Source organism: Octodon degus, unplaced genomic scaffold (assembly GCF_000260255.1).
Source record: "Octodon degus isolate 3935 unplaced genomic scaffold, OctDeg1.0 scaffold00125, whole genome shotgun sequence".
NCBI classification, from domain to species: domain Eukaryota; kingdom Metazoa; phylum Chordata; class Mammalia; order Rodentia; family Octodontidae; genus Octodon; species Octodon degus.
Window position 1 is genome coordinate 7,465,185 of NW_004524701.1, and position 16,600 is coordinate 7,481,784.

At 34.2% G+C, this 16,600-nt stretch overlaps 1 protein-coding gene across 4 annotated transcripts in view; it reads left to right on the forward strand.

Moving 5' to 3' along the window:
* The window catches only part of Rap1gds1 (Rap1 GTPase-GDP dissociation stimulator 1), a 149,668-nt gene that overhangs the window by 99,996 nt on the left and 33,072 nt on the right, over positions 1 to 16,600 (forward strand). The window contains exons 2-5 of one of the 4 annotated variants that reach the window (XM_023700593.1): positions 3,692 to 3,721; positions 3,936 to 4,005; positions 7,628 to 7,756; positions 12,569 to 12,694. In XM_023700593.1, coding sequence (XP_023556361.1) covers positions 7,654 to 7,756; positions 12,569 to 12,694 — 229 coding nt within the window. In that variant the 5' untranslated portion in view covers positions 3,692 to 3,721; positions 3,936 to 4,005; positions 7,628 to 7,653. The remainder of the gene's footprint in view (positions 1 to 3,691; positions 3,722 to 3,935; positions 4,006 to 7,627; positions 7,757 to 12,568; positions 12,695 to 16,600) is intronic. The other 3 variants (XM_023700592.1, XM_023700594.1, XM_004640637.3) reach the window with 3 other exon arrangements.

A 16,600-nucleotide genomic window follows, 5' to 3' on the forward strand; every position in this document is an offset into this window, starting at 1 on the left:
GAATGGAAACATATCCATAATCTGAATCCGAGAACTGAAAGACCAGTCTGTTCGTGGTCACCACTGTTACATACTATAGCCAAAACTGAGAATACATTATCAAAAACTCCAGTTGAGGGTTTAATGTTTTTCTTAGTACAGTTGTGCTACAGACACAAAGTAGAAAAGTCTTCAAAGAAAGTTTTTAAATAATGGTTGTAAGACTGCAGTTGTTTTTCATAAACTGTGCTATAAGAGTCAACAAACATGCCATTGGAAAAAAACTAGTTCCTTCTAAAATTAACATGTACTATGACTTCTACACCCGACCTATTTTTAACTGAATTGAAGTTATAAGCTTAGTATTTAAAGTCCATTGTTTAAAATAGTTGTCTGAAGTATTTTCTGTCACTTAATTTAAAGATCTTTTAATGTCTTAATTTAGCTATTATACTTTCTAGAATTTCATTTTTCTAAGCAGCATATTAATTTCCCTGCTGAGCCCAGGCCAGTTATTTGGTTTGGCTTATTTTTTGTCCTATTTCTCCCCCCCCCCATTATTAAAACTTAGGAAATACATCTTCAAGTTCACTTTTTTGTGAAACTCAGCTTGAGAAATTGGTAGGATTTCATTATTTACTATTCTTTCGCTCTCTCTCTCTTTCTTTCTCTCTCTCTCTCTCTCTCTCTTTCTCTCTCTCTCTCTCTCTCTCTCTCTCTCTCTCTCTCTCTCTCTCTCTCTCTCTCTCTCTGGTGCAGGGTCTTGCTACACAGCTCAGACTCGTAATGATCCTCCTGCCTCAGCTTCCCCAGAGCTGGAATTATAGGAACTGGGATTACACCACATCCAGTTTCAGTGGCCAGCTTGGTCCCGGGGCATGGCTTGCCGTATCGAGCATCAAACTCCAGTCTTTATTCTTGCCAGGCAGGTGCTTAGACCACTGTGCTATCTTCCTAGCCCCCACCCCCTTTTTTTAAATGTAGTCAAATTTTTGCTTTGTGTCCAACAGAGCTTTCTGCTAGAACAGGTTGCTTTCATGAAGTTCTGCTATAAATGGATTTTAAAAAAATTATTTCACTAAAATATCAGTATTCTAGTACCTGTTGCTAATTCTACTTATTAAATTTTAACAGACTAGTTAAGCTTTTAGCCATAATTTTAAACTATTATTAAAAATTCTAATAATGGACATCTTGACTTGGTTTTTAGTAGAGGTGTAAAAGTACACATTTAGTATTTGCATTAATATTTAGTGTTTGCTTTACCTTTTTAGTCACCATTACAGAATGAACTTCTAAATACCAGAATTTAATTTTATCTCAGAAAAATAAAATGGTTATTGTAGTTATTCTGTCAGTGGTTTTAGTGGCCTAGCACTTAAAATTTGCATTATATTGTTGTATTACTAATATTTTCTTAGCATTGTCAGCTTCTAGGTTGTTTCTGCAAATAGAACAAAACTGAGGGTTGTGGAGGAGCAATATAATGTTTATAATTCCTCTCCTCTAACCTTTTTTTTTCCTTGTAGTTGCTATATGTATAGATTAAAGATGATTAGTCATAAATGTTGTTGGATACTGTATTCAAGATTTCCCTTACAGTGAAAGTTTGAGCTGACAAATTTGGTGTTTTTAAACTCTTAACAAAATTCAAAATTTCATGTATTCGAGTACATGGGAATTGATCATGAACAAATTCTTATGTTCTTGAAATGCCATTGAACTCTTCTTCTGCCTTCTAAAAACCGTATTTAAGCCCAGAGGGTGAATAATAGACTTTGACCATTTCTGTCTTAGGCCATTTAAAACAGTTCATCAAGGAGGAAGTGGAGAGTATCATGTGTAACATTTATAAAAATTAGCAATCTTTTTTTAATTACAAGTAAAATTGAATCAGAACTAGATTGCTTATTGTTTACTGATACAGCAGTTAAATACTATTTGAAAAAGTTGGCTTCCAATAGCCAGTCTTTTATGTACACATGTGTCTTACTTGATTTTTTTTTTTTTTTTTTTGCGGAACCGGGTATTGAACTCAGACCCTTGCACTTGCCAGGCAAGCGCTTATTCTACTGAGCCATCTTCCCAGCCCTACATGTGTCTTATTAACACAATTTGTACATTGTAAATAACTTGTGTGTAATTTTACAGTCTAGCAGCTAAGATCAAAATAGTTACCCACTGTAAATAATGAAATTTTTTCTTAATTTTGTAAAATAAGGACTGTGTATTTTAAATGTGTATTTGTAAGATATATATATATATATATATATATCTTAGCCTAGCATTATTTTATATATATATATATCAGCCTAGCATTTAACTTAGTTTCCTATGCAGAACTTTAGGCTTACACTTAAACTTCAGATAGGCATGGCCTTTATTTCAGTAATGCTATATAAGCAGAGACTGGAATTTATTTATTTCCTTAATAAGAGGTGTTTACGTAACTGCACTTGGTAGTCTTTTTAGGGGTATCAGTTTTAATCTTAAAGACCATTTTATTTCCAAGATTAAAGCATGGAGTAAGAGTAGATATGTCTGTAGAAGTTTCATTTATAGCAATATTCATTATAACAAAGTTTATCTGTAGTAATTAGCTTAACAAGAGGTGAAATATGGGGGTAAATTACCTAGTGGATTAAGATAAAATCCCTAGTCGACAATTGGATTGAAAACAGTGTGTTAGTATTTTTAAGAGTAATAAAGCTCTGATATTTTTGCTTTTTTTTTGTCCTTGCTACTTTATATTATTCTCATGCATGTAATTTTGTCACTTATCTCTGGAACTTCTACAAATGGAAATTTTTACTGTGTGGAAACTTTTTTTTAGAACCCAGAGAGAGCTTTTCAATTTTTTTTACATTAACGGTTAGAATAAATGAATTTTCAATCTCCAGTATTCTCAGTACTAACATACCTGGATTTGCTCTTTCTCTCTTTTCTTCTTTTTGAAATTTCTGTATATCATTGAGGTGTATAACTTGGAAATTAAAGGGATAATCTTCATGAAAAAATATGTGTATGTTTTGTGTAAAGTCTTTTTAAAAACAGTTGATTATGAATACCTATCAATAATCTAGTAGCTTTATATGCTAAACAGAAGGTTCAGAATAAAAACTACTTTCCTGATCAACCAACAAATAGATATTGAATAATCCAGAAACGTAAAAAAAGGCTACTCGCACATTGGTGTGCATTGGTGCAGGGGTGGAGATTGAACCCAAGGCCTTTTGCGCTACACTACAGCCCAGCTCTCTTTTTTTTTTTTTTTTTGAGAATATATCTTGTAGGACTTGTAATCCTTCTGACTCAGCCTCTTAAGAATGCTGGGTGTACAGGCTTTGTGTAGGTTAGGTTTTAGCACTGATCATCTTAGTACCTGTATTTAAATCAGTTTGTTTTCAGTGTTATAGAACTAAACTGGCTAAACTGTAAAGTGCTGCTTTACTATTAACATGATTTCTGATTTTTCATTTTGATATGCATTCTTTACAAATACAGATGTTGCTTTAAGTCAGATGGAATTAGCCAGTTGCATGAGGATTCCTCTTCAAGACATAGATTTGCTTATTTTCAGTGTTTCAACTCTATGTGATTCATTTGCATTTTAATGCAATAAATAGCAATATCATATCTTTATACCATGAGTAATAGACATATGTACATTATACCGTAAAAACTGTATTTTCAAATTTTTGTTTTGACACAGTTTCATCCTCAAATCCTATTTACCAATAAGGTTAATAGTCTTTTAACATTGTCTGTGGGGACCATAGGAAAAAATAAACATGCTATAATCAGAAATTTATTTTTAAATAATTGATAAGCATCAATTGAATTATGGAATTCTCAGCATACTTTCCTGGACCTACAATCTAGACAGTACCAATGTTTTAAACATAGAACTGAAAACTCAGGGAAAAAGGTTCCTCAACTTGAGATCTTCTCTCCAGATCTCCATTCTTTGGAGTTTCCATGTGTGACCTGACGAACTTGGAACCCTTGAGATTCAAATGTAGGTAGGTAAGTGTTCACACCAGCGCATGCGTTGATTGCCTTATATCTCTTGTATATGCATCTGTATTGCACCCCCTCAGTGCCTTTCTTCCTCTTCCCATAGATCATCTAGGGCCTCTGTTGTCTGTATTTTGGTTAGTATGTGTTTGTGATGTGTGTCAGGAGCAGTATTTAAAAAATCTTCAGACATTTATGACATGGTGTTGTCTAAAGACTGTCTTTCACACTTTGTGTTTGCCGTTTTGGGCTTGGGGTACATTTTTGTAAGTTGCTGTTATTTGTTGAGCTCTGATAAACATTCCCCTGGAGTTACTACTAGTCTTTGTTGATGGATGCCAGAGTCTTAGTCTTGTAATTGTTTCATGCATTCTCTCCAGTGTGTTTAGAGAATGTGAATTATTTCTGGTTGTAAGAATTTCTTCCTGTTAGCCATATTCCTTTAAAAAAAAAAAATCTTGATTTCATTCATGATAGTATGAATGTCCTTTATTATTCTTTAAAATTTATTCAAAAACATGATCAAACTAGTCATTTGATTCTGTTCGTAAGAATTAATGCCAACTTACCCCACACAAATAAGATCCCTTAATTTTAAGAAAAATTTTTTAAGTTACTTACTGGTAACATATTAAATTACAACTTAAATTTGCGAAGCTAACTAATTATGGAACATTCTCCTTGGCTCAAGTAGAGTTCCTGTTTACATAAGCAAGATAAAAAGATCAGATGCTTTTTTAAGATAATTTCTTTCAAAATATCTGTGCACCAAAATCTGGGATTCTATCATGCTTTGCTTTTTTTTTTTTTTTTTTTTTTTTTTAAGCAATTATCTGTGTTTTGGAAAGAAAACTAGAAGCTATGCCAAGGGTGAGTAGAAGTTTTCTTCCCCTCCTTACCATTTCTCATAAAAAATTAAATAATCCTTTGAATAGTAATTCTTAAATTTTGGTCTCTGTGGCTCCTCTTAGACATTTAAAATTATTGCTGAAGATCTGGAGAAATTTTGTTTTTGTATATGGTTATGTCTGGTAGGGTCAGGGAGATAGTTCAATGGTGCAAGCACCTGCCTGGTTATGTCTGGTAATATTTAGTGTACTAAAAATTAGATTTTCAAAGTAGTGCATCTTTTAAATTACCAAGTGTTTTAAGTAATGAAAATATTTATATGCAATTTTTTAATTGCTGGAAATAGTATCCTGTTTTATGATGAAGAATACAGTAGTTAGCATAGTTCAATGTTGTCCTGGTTCAGGCCAACAGGCCAGCAGTTTTGCCATTCTTTTTACATCATCCAGAGAATTTTGACTTCCTGATCTTCTGAATGCATTTCACTCACTTTGAGAATCATATTCTAGGATGCCTCTTACTCCACAAAAGGAAAAATTGTATCAGTATGTTTGAGTGAAGATCTTTTTTTACTCTGCACCTTTATTTTCCAGGGAGAAATTTGGGGGTGCAATGTAAAAACAAATTTAGAGTTTGTTGTATCCATTGTCATCATATAAAGATATAAAAGAAAGCACGCGATTAGTCAAAAAAAGCTTACCCAGTAGGGCCATTAAATATTTTTCCCTTGTGTGTGGTATGTGTGTTGTATGTGAGTATATAATTAATTTGGCTCCTGAATAGTTTTAAAACATATTTTCATGAAGTAACCTGACTTTTATGAATTATGGCAACTTAACACTATTTGCCATTTGGCCATGCTGCTTTTCCTCCTGATTTGCTACACTTTCAAATGTTACTGGTGCAATTTGTATGCCAGAGATTTTGTTAAGCACTGTAACATTTCTGAAAATTTTGCCCTTCTCTAAAAACCAAAAATTTTTAACATTTTAAAGGCAGCTCAAGATAGTGGTTGGGGTGCCAAGTTAAGCAATTTTGAGGAGCATCTTCTAAGTGACACTCTCCTGTTATCTACTTCATAAAATGTATTCCCCTGATGTCCCTAGACTGTTGGATTTTTATGAAGTTTGTACCAACAGTACTGAGGGGGTGTGTGATGCTTACATATATGCAGACAGAGAGCAGAGTTTGACTCACATTCAATGCATGCGCTAGTGCTCACGCTTACGTACCTGACATTTCTAATGATTCAGCAGCTCTGCAGTTATTGATGAGCTAGTCAAAAATGAATACTTAAAAGTACTGCTAAAGAACAAGGATATGCAGAGGAGATCCACTAATAAAGAATTCTGTTTACTGGTAAGTAATCATGATTCCTAATCTGGAAAGCTCCTTGGTGCATGGTCATTTTACGCACTATATTCATAATGCAAGTATTCTGCCCCTGTAACATACAGGTATAACAATATCATCTGTAACATAAATATTTTGGTTGTCAGTATTGTGAATTATTTGTCGATTGCTATGTTGTATATTCAAGAAAAAAAATTGTATCACTGTAGTAAAACAAATTTGTTAGATATGTATTCTTTTTAACTCCAATTAGAATCAGCTTCATAATTGTGTTATAAAATTTAAAATTACTTTATTCTATTTGAACTCTAAATGTCATTTTTCCTTTTTCTCAGGTTTCTCTTACATTCCTGTTTTGTTAATAGGCCCCATGGCCCCCAACAACCAATCAGATAATTCTCTGTAATTATACATCTACTATTTTTCAGGAACAATAAGTTTCTACTGGCTATTTCTTCAAACCTCACTCTAAAAGCCAGGAGTAGTTAACAGCAAAGACTACCAGGCTGCTGCAGCTCTGCCTTTATGTATTCTTTTCTGATAATCACATGCCTGCCCTGTGAAACATTTATGCTATGGAGGAAATATATTTTGTAAGGAGTTCTGGCTTTAGATTTCAAATAGGTAACTTTAAAAAATGTTTTTTTCTTCTTAGCTTCTTAGAGGCTGGACTTCTGGTTTTCATTTTGGTTAGGCTGTGCTCAACCTTGTTACAGACGTTTTATTGTAATTGTCCATGAAGAGCCACAGTTGAAATCCAAGGCATGTTTAAAACCTTGAAATCAATTAGTTGCTCAGAAAATGAAGGCAGTGATGACAAAGTCATGTTGACTTCATTTTTTTATTTCAAGCCATCCTTTTCACTCAGATAGATGATCTATCACTTATAAGTAAAACTTTGAAAAGAAAAAAAATAGGTAACTCATTTTTTTCCTTATTAAACTCCGTTTCTGTCCTGGCAGTCATCAACATTCTGCTGGTAAATACTCTAAATTAAACAATTTTCGTATCATGTACTGTTCAATTTTTATTATGAAGATACTGTATTTAAAAGATCTTAGGATTTTTGTTTCCTTTCTTGGTTTTTACATGCTGTTTTTCTTAATCTTTTCATATGTTCTGTGACTTCTTAGAAGAAAATGTTACTTTGTCTAACCTTTTCATTTAAAATCTAATGGCATTATTTAATTATTTATATATCCTAAATCTATTTTTCGTTTCTAAATTTTTTTGGTCATAGAAAAGATTCAAATCTCTCCTGAACTAATTAGTATATTCTAACTGTTCCAAGTTAATTTTGAGTGAACTTCATTTTCTTCTACTGTAATGAAGTAAGACTCAGTTTGTACTAAAGAAGATACGTATTTCCTTCTTATGGTGCTATTTGATTTGTGAACATTTGTCTTCTTCTCTTTTTCTTTTCTTGCAGATTCCCTTCAATCACAGCTTATCAACATGGGTGTCATCCCTACCTTAGTGACATTACTAGGCATCCACTGCCACAATGCAGCTCTCACAGAAATGTGTCTGGTTGCATTTGGTAATTTGGCAGAACTTGGTAAGTTCTGGTCCTGAACCACAAGTAGTATTAACTTACTAATGTACTAACAATTTATGCATTGACATGGAATCCACTTAGATTATATTACTTTACTAAATTAGGTATTTGAGATATTTGTTTTAACATTTTTAAAAAGTAGTTTCAATTAGCTATTATGATTGTGTTTATAGTTGGAATGGTCTTGCTTATTTAAGCATTAACATTTAGGGGTTTTCAGTATGTACTCTCTAGCACCCAACAAAGTTTTTTAAAGTTTACAGTGTATATTATTTAATGGAGATGAGTATTTTAACTTGACTTCAGTATTTTTAACCTGAAGAACGGTCTTGAAAGTGAGTTGTATGTTCTGGGAAAATTAAATTACAATTTATTACATTCTGCATGTATTATTTGTTTATAAGATGAAGAGGTTCTTTCCCTTTTCATAAAATCACAAAAAGTAACATGAGTTTTTCATATATTTATTACCTCACAACAATTGAGAGAAATCCTTGGAAATTAGAACATGGAAACAGACTGTTGCTCAGACATCAGACCAATGCTGGAGACACATGAGCACTCTCAATTTCTGTTTTACTTTTTATTCTTTTTTCTCCATTTCACCTCCCTTTATTCTGTCCTTAGCATGATTCAGCAGAGAGGTACAATTTATGGTTTGAATTTACCCCACAATTATGTCCAGAATAAATTACTGTTTTATCATTTATATTTTTGTTATAACTATGCAGTGTTTTTATTATAACTATGCAAAAAACTATACAATAAGTATAATTGAACAGTGCTATTAATTATCTCCATTTTATAAATAAAATCAGTAAGTCTGTAATACTACTTTTTCTAAATTCATGTCCCTGCATGCTACACCCTACACACTACACAGTGCTACTTTTGTTTTGACTTCAAGCTTAAGACAATATGAGTATTTACCCAAGTTGTTTTTAAATATCATTTTTATTCAGTTGATTTTGTTGTATTGCTGAATTTTTTCTTTTCTGTTTTTCATTTTTTATTTTTCCCCTGCTTTTCATATTGTCTTGATTTACACAGTTGTCCCCATCAACTGTGAAACCAAGAAGAAATAAACATTCCTTTATTATTTCACAGTTTTTTCCCATTATTGAAAGGAAATGTGAAAGGTACAATAGATAAGGGAGTGAACCTGTTCAAAAGGAAGGAATTACTGAATTGAGGAGGAAAAGAGAGGTAGTGAGAGAAAGAGATACATCCATGTATGTTATATATTGTTTTAATTTTTTTCTTCCAATTTACATACATATATCTGGTAATATGAACAATAGTTGAAGGACAACACTATGCATTGCAACAAATACTGTGAAATTCATACTTGTTAAGTGAAATTCTGTATCACTTGTAATGTTTTTGTTTTAATACTATTTTGTACTCCCTTTAAAAAATAAAAAATTTAAGAAAATTCTGGACTGTGTGTCCAGAATAGCTGGTAGAAATAAAACAGAAATCAATTGTAATCACATTATTGAGAGCATCAGCTTTTTTTTTTTTTCAAGAAATACAAACATGAGTAACTGAAATCCATCTGAATTTGCCTTCAACCCAATAGTTTCTTAGAACTGCACTGTATATAGTACAGTAGGCACAAACTACATGCAACTTTTGAACATCAAAGTACAAATAATCTAAATTGAGCTATCATGCAAGTAAAAACTATATGATGGATTTTAAAGACAGTATGAAGAAAGTAATGCCCCCTGTCATGTCAGTATTTTTATATTGTTTATCAAAGTGATAATATAAACTTACTGAGCAGAATAAAATATAATAAAATTGATTTTGCTTGTTTCTCTTTACTTTTATTGTGAATATAAGAAAATTTAAAAGTATATATGTAGCATCATTTTTTCATTTTTCCCAACTTTTCTGTTGGACACTGGTGCTCTAGGAAATAAATTCTACAACACAGTTATCCTGTACCCTGTAATGGTCCCTCCACGTTTTAAGGGGTGGAATGGTATTGGGAAATGAACTCACAAATTCACACTTGCCAGACAGGAACTGTTAAGCTACATCCCCAGGCTTCTCCACCTTTGAAGTTTCGGAAAATACATAGAAGAAAGCAAAAGCTGATGAGGTTTGTCTTACCTAATCTTAGAAAAAGTCAGTACCAAATAAGGAAATGATGATCTTTAAATAGGCTCTGCCGTATGAAAATTTATTTGCTGAGAATCATTTTACTTCTTGTATGATTATGTGTGTAAATCTTGTAAGTACTTCAGGTCCAGGAACTTTTGAGAATTCTTCTTTAACCTCATGGAAAGGGATTTAAATTGTTAGTTCACTGTACTATAATAAATTGTTTTCCTTCATTCCTCCAGTGAGAACCAAGGCAAAATATAATTTATAATTATTATATGTCCTTTGAGGGAAGTAAATGTACGAAGAATGATAGTAATGGGAGAGGGTAGTCCCTGTGAGAGTCTGCACTTTCATTAAGTAAAGGTCCTAGATCTGTTTTAAATTTTACCTTGATAGCAGCAGCCCTATGAAGTAAAGAAGTTCTGATCTTACATTTAATCCAGCCTGGTGATTTATTTAGTAATATGAATTCACATTTATATAGTAGAGCCAGGGACATAGCTCAGTGGCTTAAGTGCCTGACTAGCACATGCAAGGTCCTGACTTCTATCTGTGGTACTAAAAAAACTAAAAGCATTTATGTAGCAGAAAAGCTTTTTTTCTAGGATGGGAATTTATGAAAGACAGTTTATTTAAATTATATAGACAAGAGCTGGCTAGATAGCTCAGTAGTCTAAGCGTCTGCCTAGCAAGTGCAAGGACCTGAGTTCAACCCTGGTACTGCATGCAGTGCTGGCCACTGAAAGCAGGCATGGTGGTGCATACCTGTAATCTCAGTGCTGGGGAGGCTGAGACAGGAGGATCACTGAGTCTGAGCTGCATATCGAGACCTTGTATCAAATAAATAAATAAATTTTTAATCAAAATACATCATGTAGAGAAATTGTACATTTGAATCATATCATTCAATATGCAAAATTTTTTAAATCTCTATTTGCTAAATGTTAGAAGTGTTTTGTTGAGAGACTACATGCACACTTACAGACCAATAGTTTACAGCCTATGATTTCTCAGCAGTGTTTTTATTAAGCCCTGTAGATTTCCGGGATTACTATAAACATGGGATTGAAAAAGTAAAAGAAGCGCTGGGGAGATAGCTCAGTTGAATAAGTGCTTACCTGGCAAGTGCACCTGGTGCCGCCAAAAAAAAAAAAAATTAAGAAGGAAGAAAAAAGAAAAAGTAAAAGAAGTGTTTCAATATTGAATCCAGTCATCTTAGTCTTGGGGTCAGGGGCAAAAAGTGAAAGGTTTGTTGGAAGAAAAAAACCATAGAAATAAAGTACAAGTACTTGTTTCATAACTTTTTCATAGGTTCATCTCTGCTTACCATCCCTTTCTAGACATTAATATTCTTTGAGATAGCCAAACTTTTTAAAAGCAAATCACCTTGTGTAAACTACTTTTCAGTTTTATATCTTGTTTTTCTGTATAGTACATGGCACATTTTACTTATTAAATGAATGTTACTGTGGGGAGATCAAAACATTATAAGCAGCTGGAAAATGGAAGTTTTAACTGGACAAGTAAGAAAAAATAATTTCAGAACAGAAAACAGCACATAGATATTGCAGATGTAGGTTGCTCTATGGTAGAGTGTGTGGCTAGCATACCTTAGAAACTAGATTCCATCCTGAGCACTACAGAACACACAGCATAAAGCACAGGGTATTGGTGTAATGCTGGCCTGTCAGAGCACATGAAAGGTAAGCAGACAGCTTTGCCTACCTTTGTGTTTTCCACAGTAAACTAGATTTTTCCTACAGTTATGTTAGTTTTTGCCCTGTTCCATAATTGCTTCTCCTTTTCCACTAAATGCCTACAGATTTCTGCTCCTTGGGATCTTTGCTTTCTGACCATTTTGGTCCTCATTCTCACCTTTGTCAATCTCATTTGCTTCCAGTTGTGGGTGGGTGGGTTTGTTGTTGTTGTTTGTTTCTTGTTTTTTTGCTATGTTAGGGGTCAGATTCATGGCCTCACACATAATAAATAAGTATTGTGCTATAGAACTACACTGTCAGAACTCTTCATTTATGTGAGAAATTAGCATTTTTAATGCTGCTTTTCTGGAGTAAGGAAGAGTTTGGAGCTGCTGAAGAGGTAAGAGGGAATGTATGAAGAATTGCCCTTTGAATAGCAATGTGGGGTTCGTGTATAGTAGAGGGCTTGCTTTGTGTGCACCAAGTTCTAGATTTGATCCCAGCATCACACAACAAATAGTCTTGCCAAGAACAGTGCAGAAGTGTAACAGTGCTGAAAATTAAATGGTGATAGCCTTTTGCCATTTAAATGCAATCTATGGCAAGCGCAAGGGCCTGAGTTCAATCGCCAGTTCTGCCAAAAAAAAAAAAAAAGGACTCATATTAAATGCCATCTGTTATGAATTTTTTTTCTTTGGCTAAAAACCTTGAAACTATGCATTTAGGACTTAGTAACTTTATTCTTATTATGGTTACCTATATGTTATGCTAGTAAACACCTTTTATAGCTTCAACTATTCTTGGTTCAGAACATTATCGCTATAGCCTTAGACTTTTTTTTTTTTTTTTCAGGCGCATTAAGAAATCAATTTGATTGTTTCTATATGTGAAGAGCATTTGTATTAAGCAGTGGTACAAAATGACCAAGTATTGCAAATAGTAGAAAACAAGTTTCTGGGTTTATTTTGTTTAATCTAAATTTTTTCCCTTTGTCTTGCAGAGTCTAGTAAAGAACAGTTTGCCAGCACGAACATTGCTGAAGAGCTGGTCAAACTCTTCAAGAAACAGGTAGAGCATGACAAGAGAGAAATGATTTTTGAAGTTCTTGCCCCATTGGCAGAAAATGGTAAGAAAATAAATGCATCCCTTTGATTCTGGATCATGTAGATTTTTTTCAGGTTTTTTCCTAAAATTATTTGTCAATTTTTATCTTAAAATTTCTTTATTATTAATGAGTTGCTAAGCATTACTTTGCTATTTCTTAAGCTATATTATGTCCTCCATAGCTGTTATCTGCGTTGATGAAAACTATTTTTCAAGTTCCTTTGAGTCTTAGCAAGCAGAAATATTTCTGTTGTTCTAATCTGAAAAAGTTCAATCTGGTCTGAACTCTACTTCTGTACTCCTAAAGAAAGGGAACTAACAGTTGGAAAGCCCATAAACAGTGAAAATATTTGTAAACCATTTTCTTGTTTGGACAAAAACATTACAAATCAGAGAAAACAATCAATCTAGGGGCCAGAGAGATGGCTCAGTAGAATAAGCGCATCCCTGGCAAGTGCAAGAGTCTGAGTTCAATCCCTGGTTCCACCAAAAAAAAAGTAAGCTCAGTAGAACAAGCGCTTCCCTGAAAAAAAAAAAAAAAGGTGTTATAAATAATATTTACATAGAATGTCCAACACATAATCAAAGAGGACTACCCACATGAGAAGACAAGACACTGTAAGCAAGAACCAACACAAAAAAAACAGTTTTAAGGGCTGCAAGGAAAGCCAACATTTTGGCTCTAGCCTTCCAGAGTCAATTAAGACTCAGGACATATGAGAACTTGTACTGTAACATCATGTAACTCAGTTGTGCCTCAGATTTTCTGATCAAGGAGATTATGGGGCTAAAGAGGAAAGTGATCAATGATGTAAAGTATGCCTAAGGAGAGTCACATGGAGAGAAAACATTCTCTCAGACTTTCACAGAGAGCATATTGGCCAAGCAATGGCCATGCCTTATCCCCATGGCTGACACTGACAAAGGATCTACAATCTGAGGCACGGGGTCTCAGGATAAATCCTGAGGGCATTTGACCTTATCAAATCCAAAAGCTACAATTCTTGTTACATAGGTCTTGTTTTATCTTGGTCTTAACCATCCAGCAAAAAAGTATAAAAACGAAGTATAAGAAGTAAAGCCATGCTGTTATGTTGAGCTGTAGGGGACTCAGGTCAACAGCTTCTGACATTGCCAGTCAAGCAGAAGACCCAATACTATTATGGACTACTGGACTATTTTGGAATGTTTTTTGAGTTCACACACCTATAATATTTAACTGCTGGAACTAAACAAAAAGAGGGGATACAGATGAATGACCATTTTGTATCTATGTATTCAAAATGGTTAGGATAGTTATATAGCTACATTCTCTTAATTCAGTGAATAGAGTGATTTGTTCTAATAGTATTTGTAAATAGGATATTATGTCTGCATCTTGTACAACAAATAACCACTAGGAAGACAATATGCAATGTGTTAATTATTGGACCTGTCCTACCAATTTGATTTGAAACTGTCTCATTGCTATATATTTCTCAATAAAATTATGAAAAAAAAAAAAAAAAACCAGCACAAAGAACAAACAGCAGCAAATCCTCAGGCAGTTATTAGACAATGATGTTCATTATGTTCAGAGTTAAAAGCATGCTTAAAAAATTTAGAAGAGGGGCTGGTGAGATGGCTCAGTGGTCTAAAGCACCTACTTAGAACAAGCTTACCAAAGCACAGGGACCATGGTTCGATCCCCCAGCACCACATGCCAGCCAGCCCCGCCCCCCTGGTGGGCTGAGCTGGCCACACACACACACACACACACACACACACACACAATAAATAAATAAACTTAAAAAAAAAAATTTAGAAGAAAAGTAGAAACCATAAAATGTTACATAAAAGATTTGAAAAAGAAACAAATGGAAATTCCTAAACTGAAAAATCCGGTCAGAATTTAATGCCTGATGGATGGTTTTAACCACAGCGTAGATGTAGTTGAATCTGTATAGCCTTGGAGCTAATAAAATAAATTGGAAGGAAATCAAGAATGATATGTAAAAGCAAAGAGAAAAAGTATACACAGAAGAAAACCAGAAGATAAAGGCATACTGACATATGCCTGGATCCCCAGCACTGTCAGAGATTAAGGCAGGAGAGTCACGGGCTCAGGCCTGGCATAGCAACTTAATGACTTAGACCTTGTCTCAAAAAAACATTATTTAAAAAAAAAAACGAGCTAGACATGGAGCTTAGTGGGAAGGCCTTTGATTTAGTGGGGTTGGGGCAGTGGTTACAGGGATTAAAGTGAAAGGTTCTCTTTGTAGTTTTTGGAGCCACAGAGTGTGATAATTATCTACGTGTGTCAGGTTAAGTAAAAAGCACCCAGCTAAATTGAATCAGCAGGGTTCTGGATTTGGCTGAGTTTTACTGGCCAAAAGGCCCAACCTAGGGTGACCTGTTACCTGAATGGTACAAAGGGGCAACGAGGAAGGCTGCTTCTGTTTCACCAAAGGATCTCAGGTCTTCACCTTTACCTTCTCACTCCGTTTGATGTCGTCTCCTGGCTTCCAGCTCAGACCCTGCAGCCTTCAGTGCAGACCCTTCATCCTTCTGATAAAGACTTCACAGGACACTAAATAGAGGTCCAGGCCTTGGGCTGGATCCTTTGGGTTTCCAGTGTGCAGACAGACCTTCTGCACTCTTCCACATCTGACTCAGTGGGCAGACATTGTAAGCCAATCTTGTAAATTTTTATGTATTTGTATATGTTGCTTTAGGTCTTTTTCTATAGTGAGTATTGATTGATACATAGAAGAGAATAGAAACAAAAAGTATTACTTTTTTTTTTTTTGGTACTGGGGATTGAACTTGGGACCTTGTGCTTGTCAGGCAGGCACTTATTCTGCTGAGCTATATCCCCTCAGCCCAAGTGTTACATATTTGAAGAAATCTTCACAGATAATTTACCAAAAAGTATGAGCAATGTCAAAGATTCAGGAGGCCTAATAAACATAAGACTTTAACTCAATATCACAGACTGAGCACTGTTCAGCTTGTGACTCCTCAGGCTGGGCAGGTGCCAGCACTTCTTGCTGGTGAGAATCCTGTGCCAGGCATCGCACAGCATGGAACACTGTTTTCACAAATCCTTGACCCAGTTTAGTCCCACCATTATACATCATTTAATGTTAATTTCCTCCAGAGTCTTCCAAATATGATACTCAGATTATCTGCCCTCTTAGTACCTCACACTGCAGATTAAATGTCAACATGAGTTTTGGTGGTAGTATTCAAATTATAGCAATGAACAAAAAGAATTCTATACCTAGTGGTATTGTAATGACAGTACACAAAACCAATAATAAAATATTAAAATTAACCAGGAGAAAAGTAAGTTACCTTCAAAATACAGCAGTTGGATTGACAGCTAACTTCTTAACAGCAGCAATGAAAGCTAGATGACAGTAGTAAAACATAATTTTTAACAGAATTCTAAATCCAGTGAAAATACCATTCAAAATCAAATGCAAGAGAAGTGTTTTCAGACTTAAACCTTTACTATAGAAAAATCATAAAGGCTGTTTGTCAAAAGGAAAATGGTGAAAGAGAAAAAAGTAATTTTTTATAAGGTTAAAAAAATATACCACAAACCAAGCATATTAATCATGAGGAAAAAAAATTAAAGTCTTAAGACTCTTGTATTATCTGGAACAACTGTTAGACTTTATTTAATGAATTCATTTTTAAGGTGACTATAATCTTTAGAAATAATTTGTAACTATCAAACTAATAGGATTTATGAAGTTTTCTTTTTTTAAATAACTGAATCAGTACAAACCCAGAGAATAAGAAACATGGAGTAAAAATATGGTATAAAATATAGGAGATTTAAGGGCTGGAGAGATGGCTCAGTGGTCTAAAGCACCTACTTAGAACAAGCTTAGCAAAAGCATCAGGGACCGCGGTTCAATCCCCCAGCACCACATGCCAA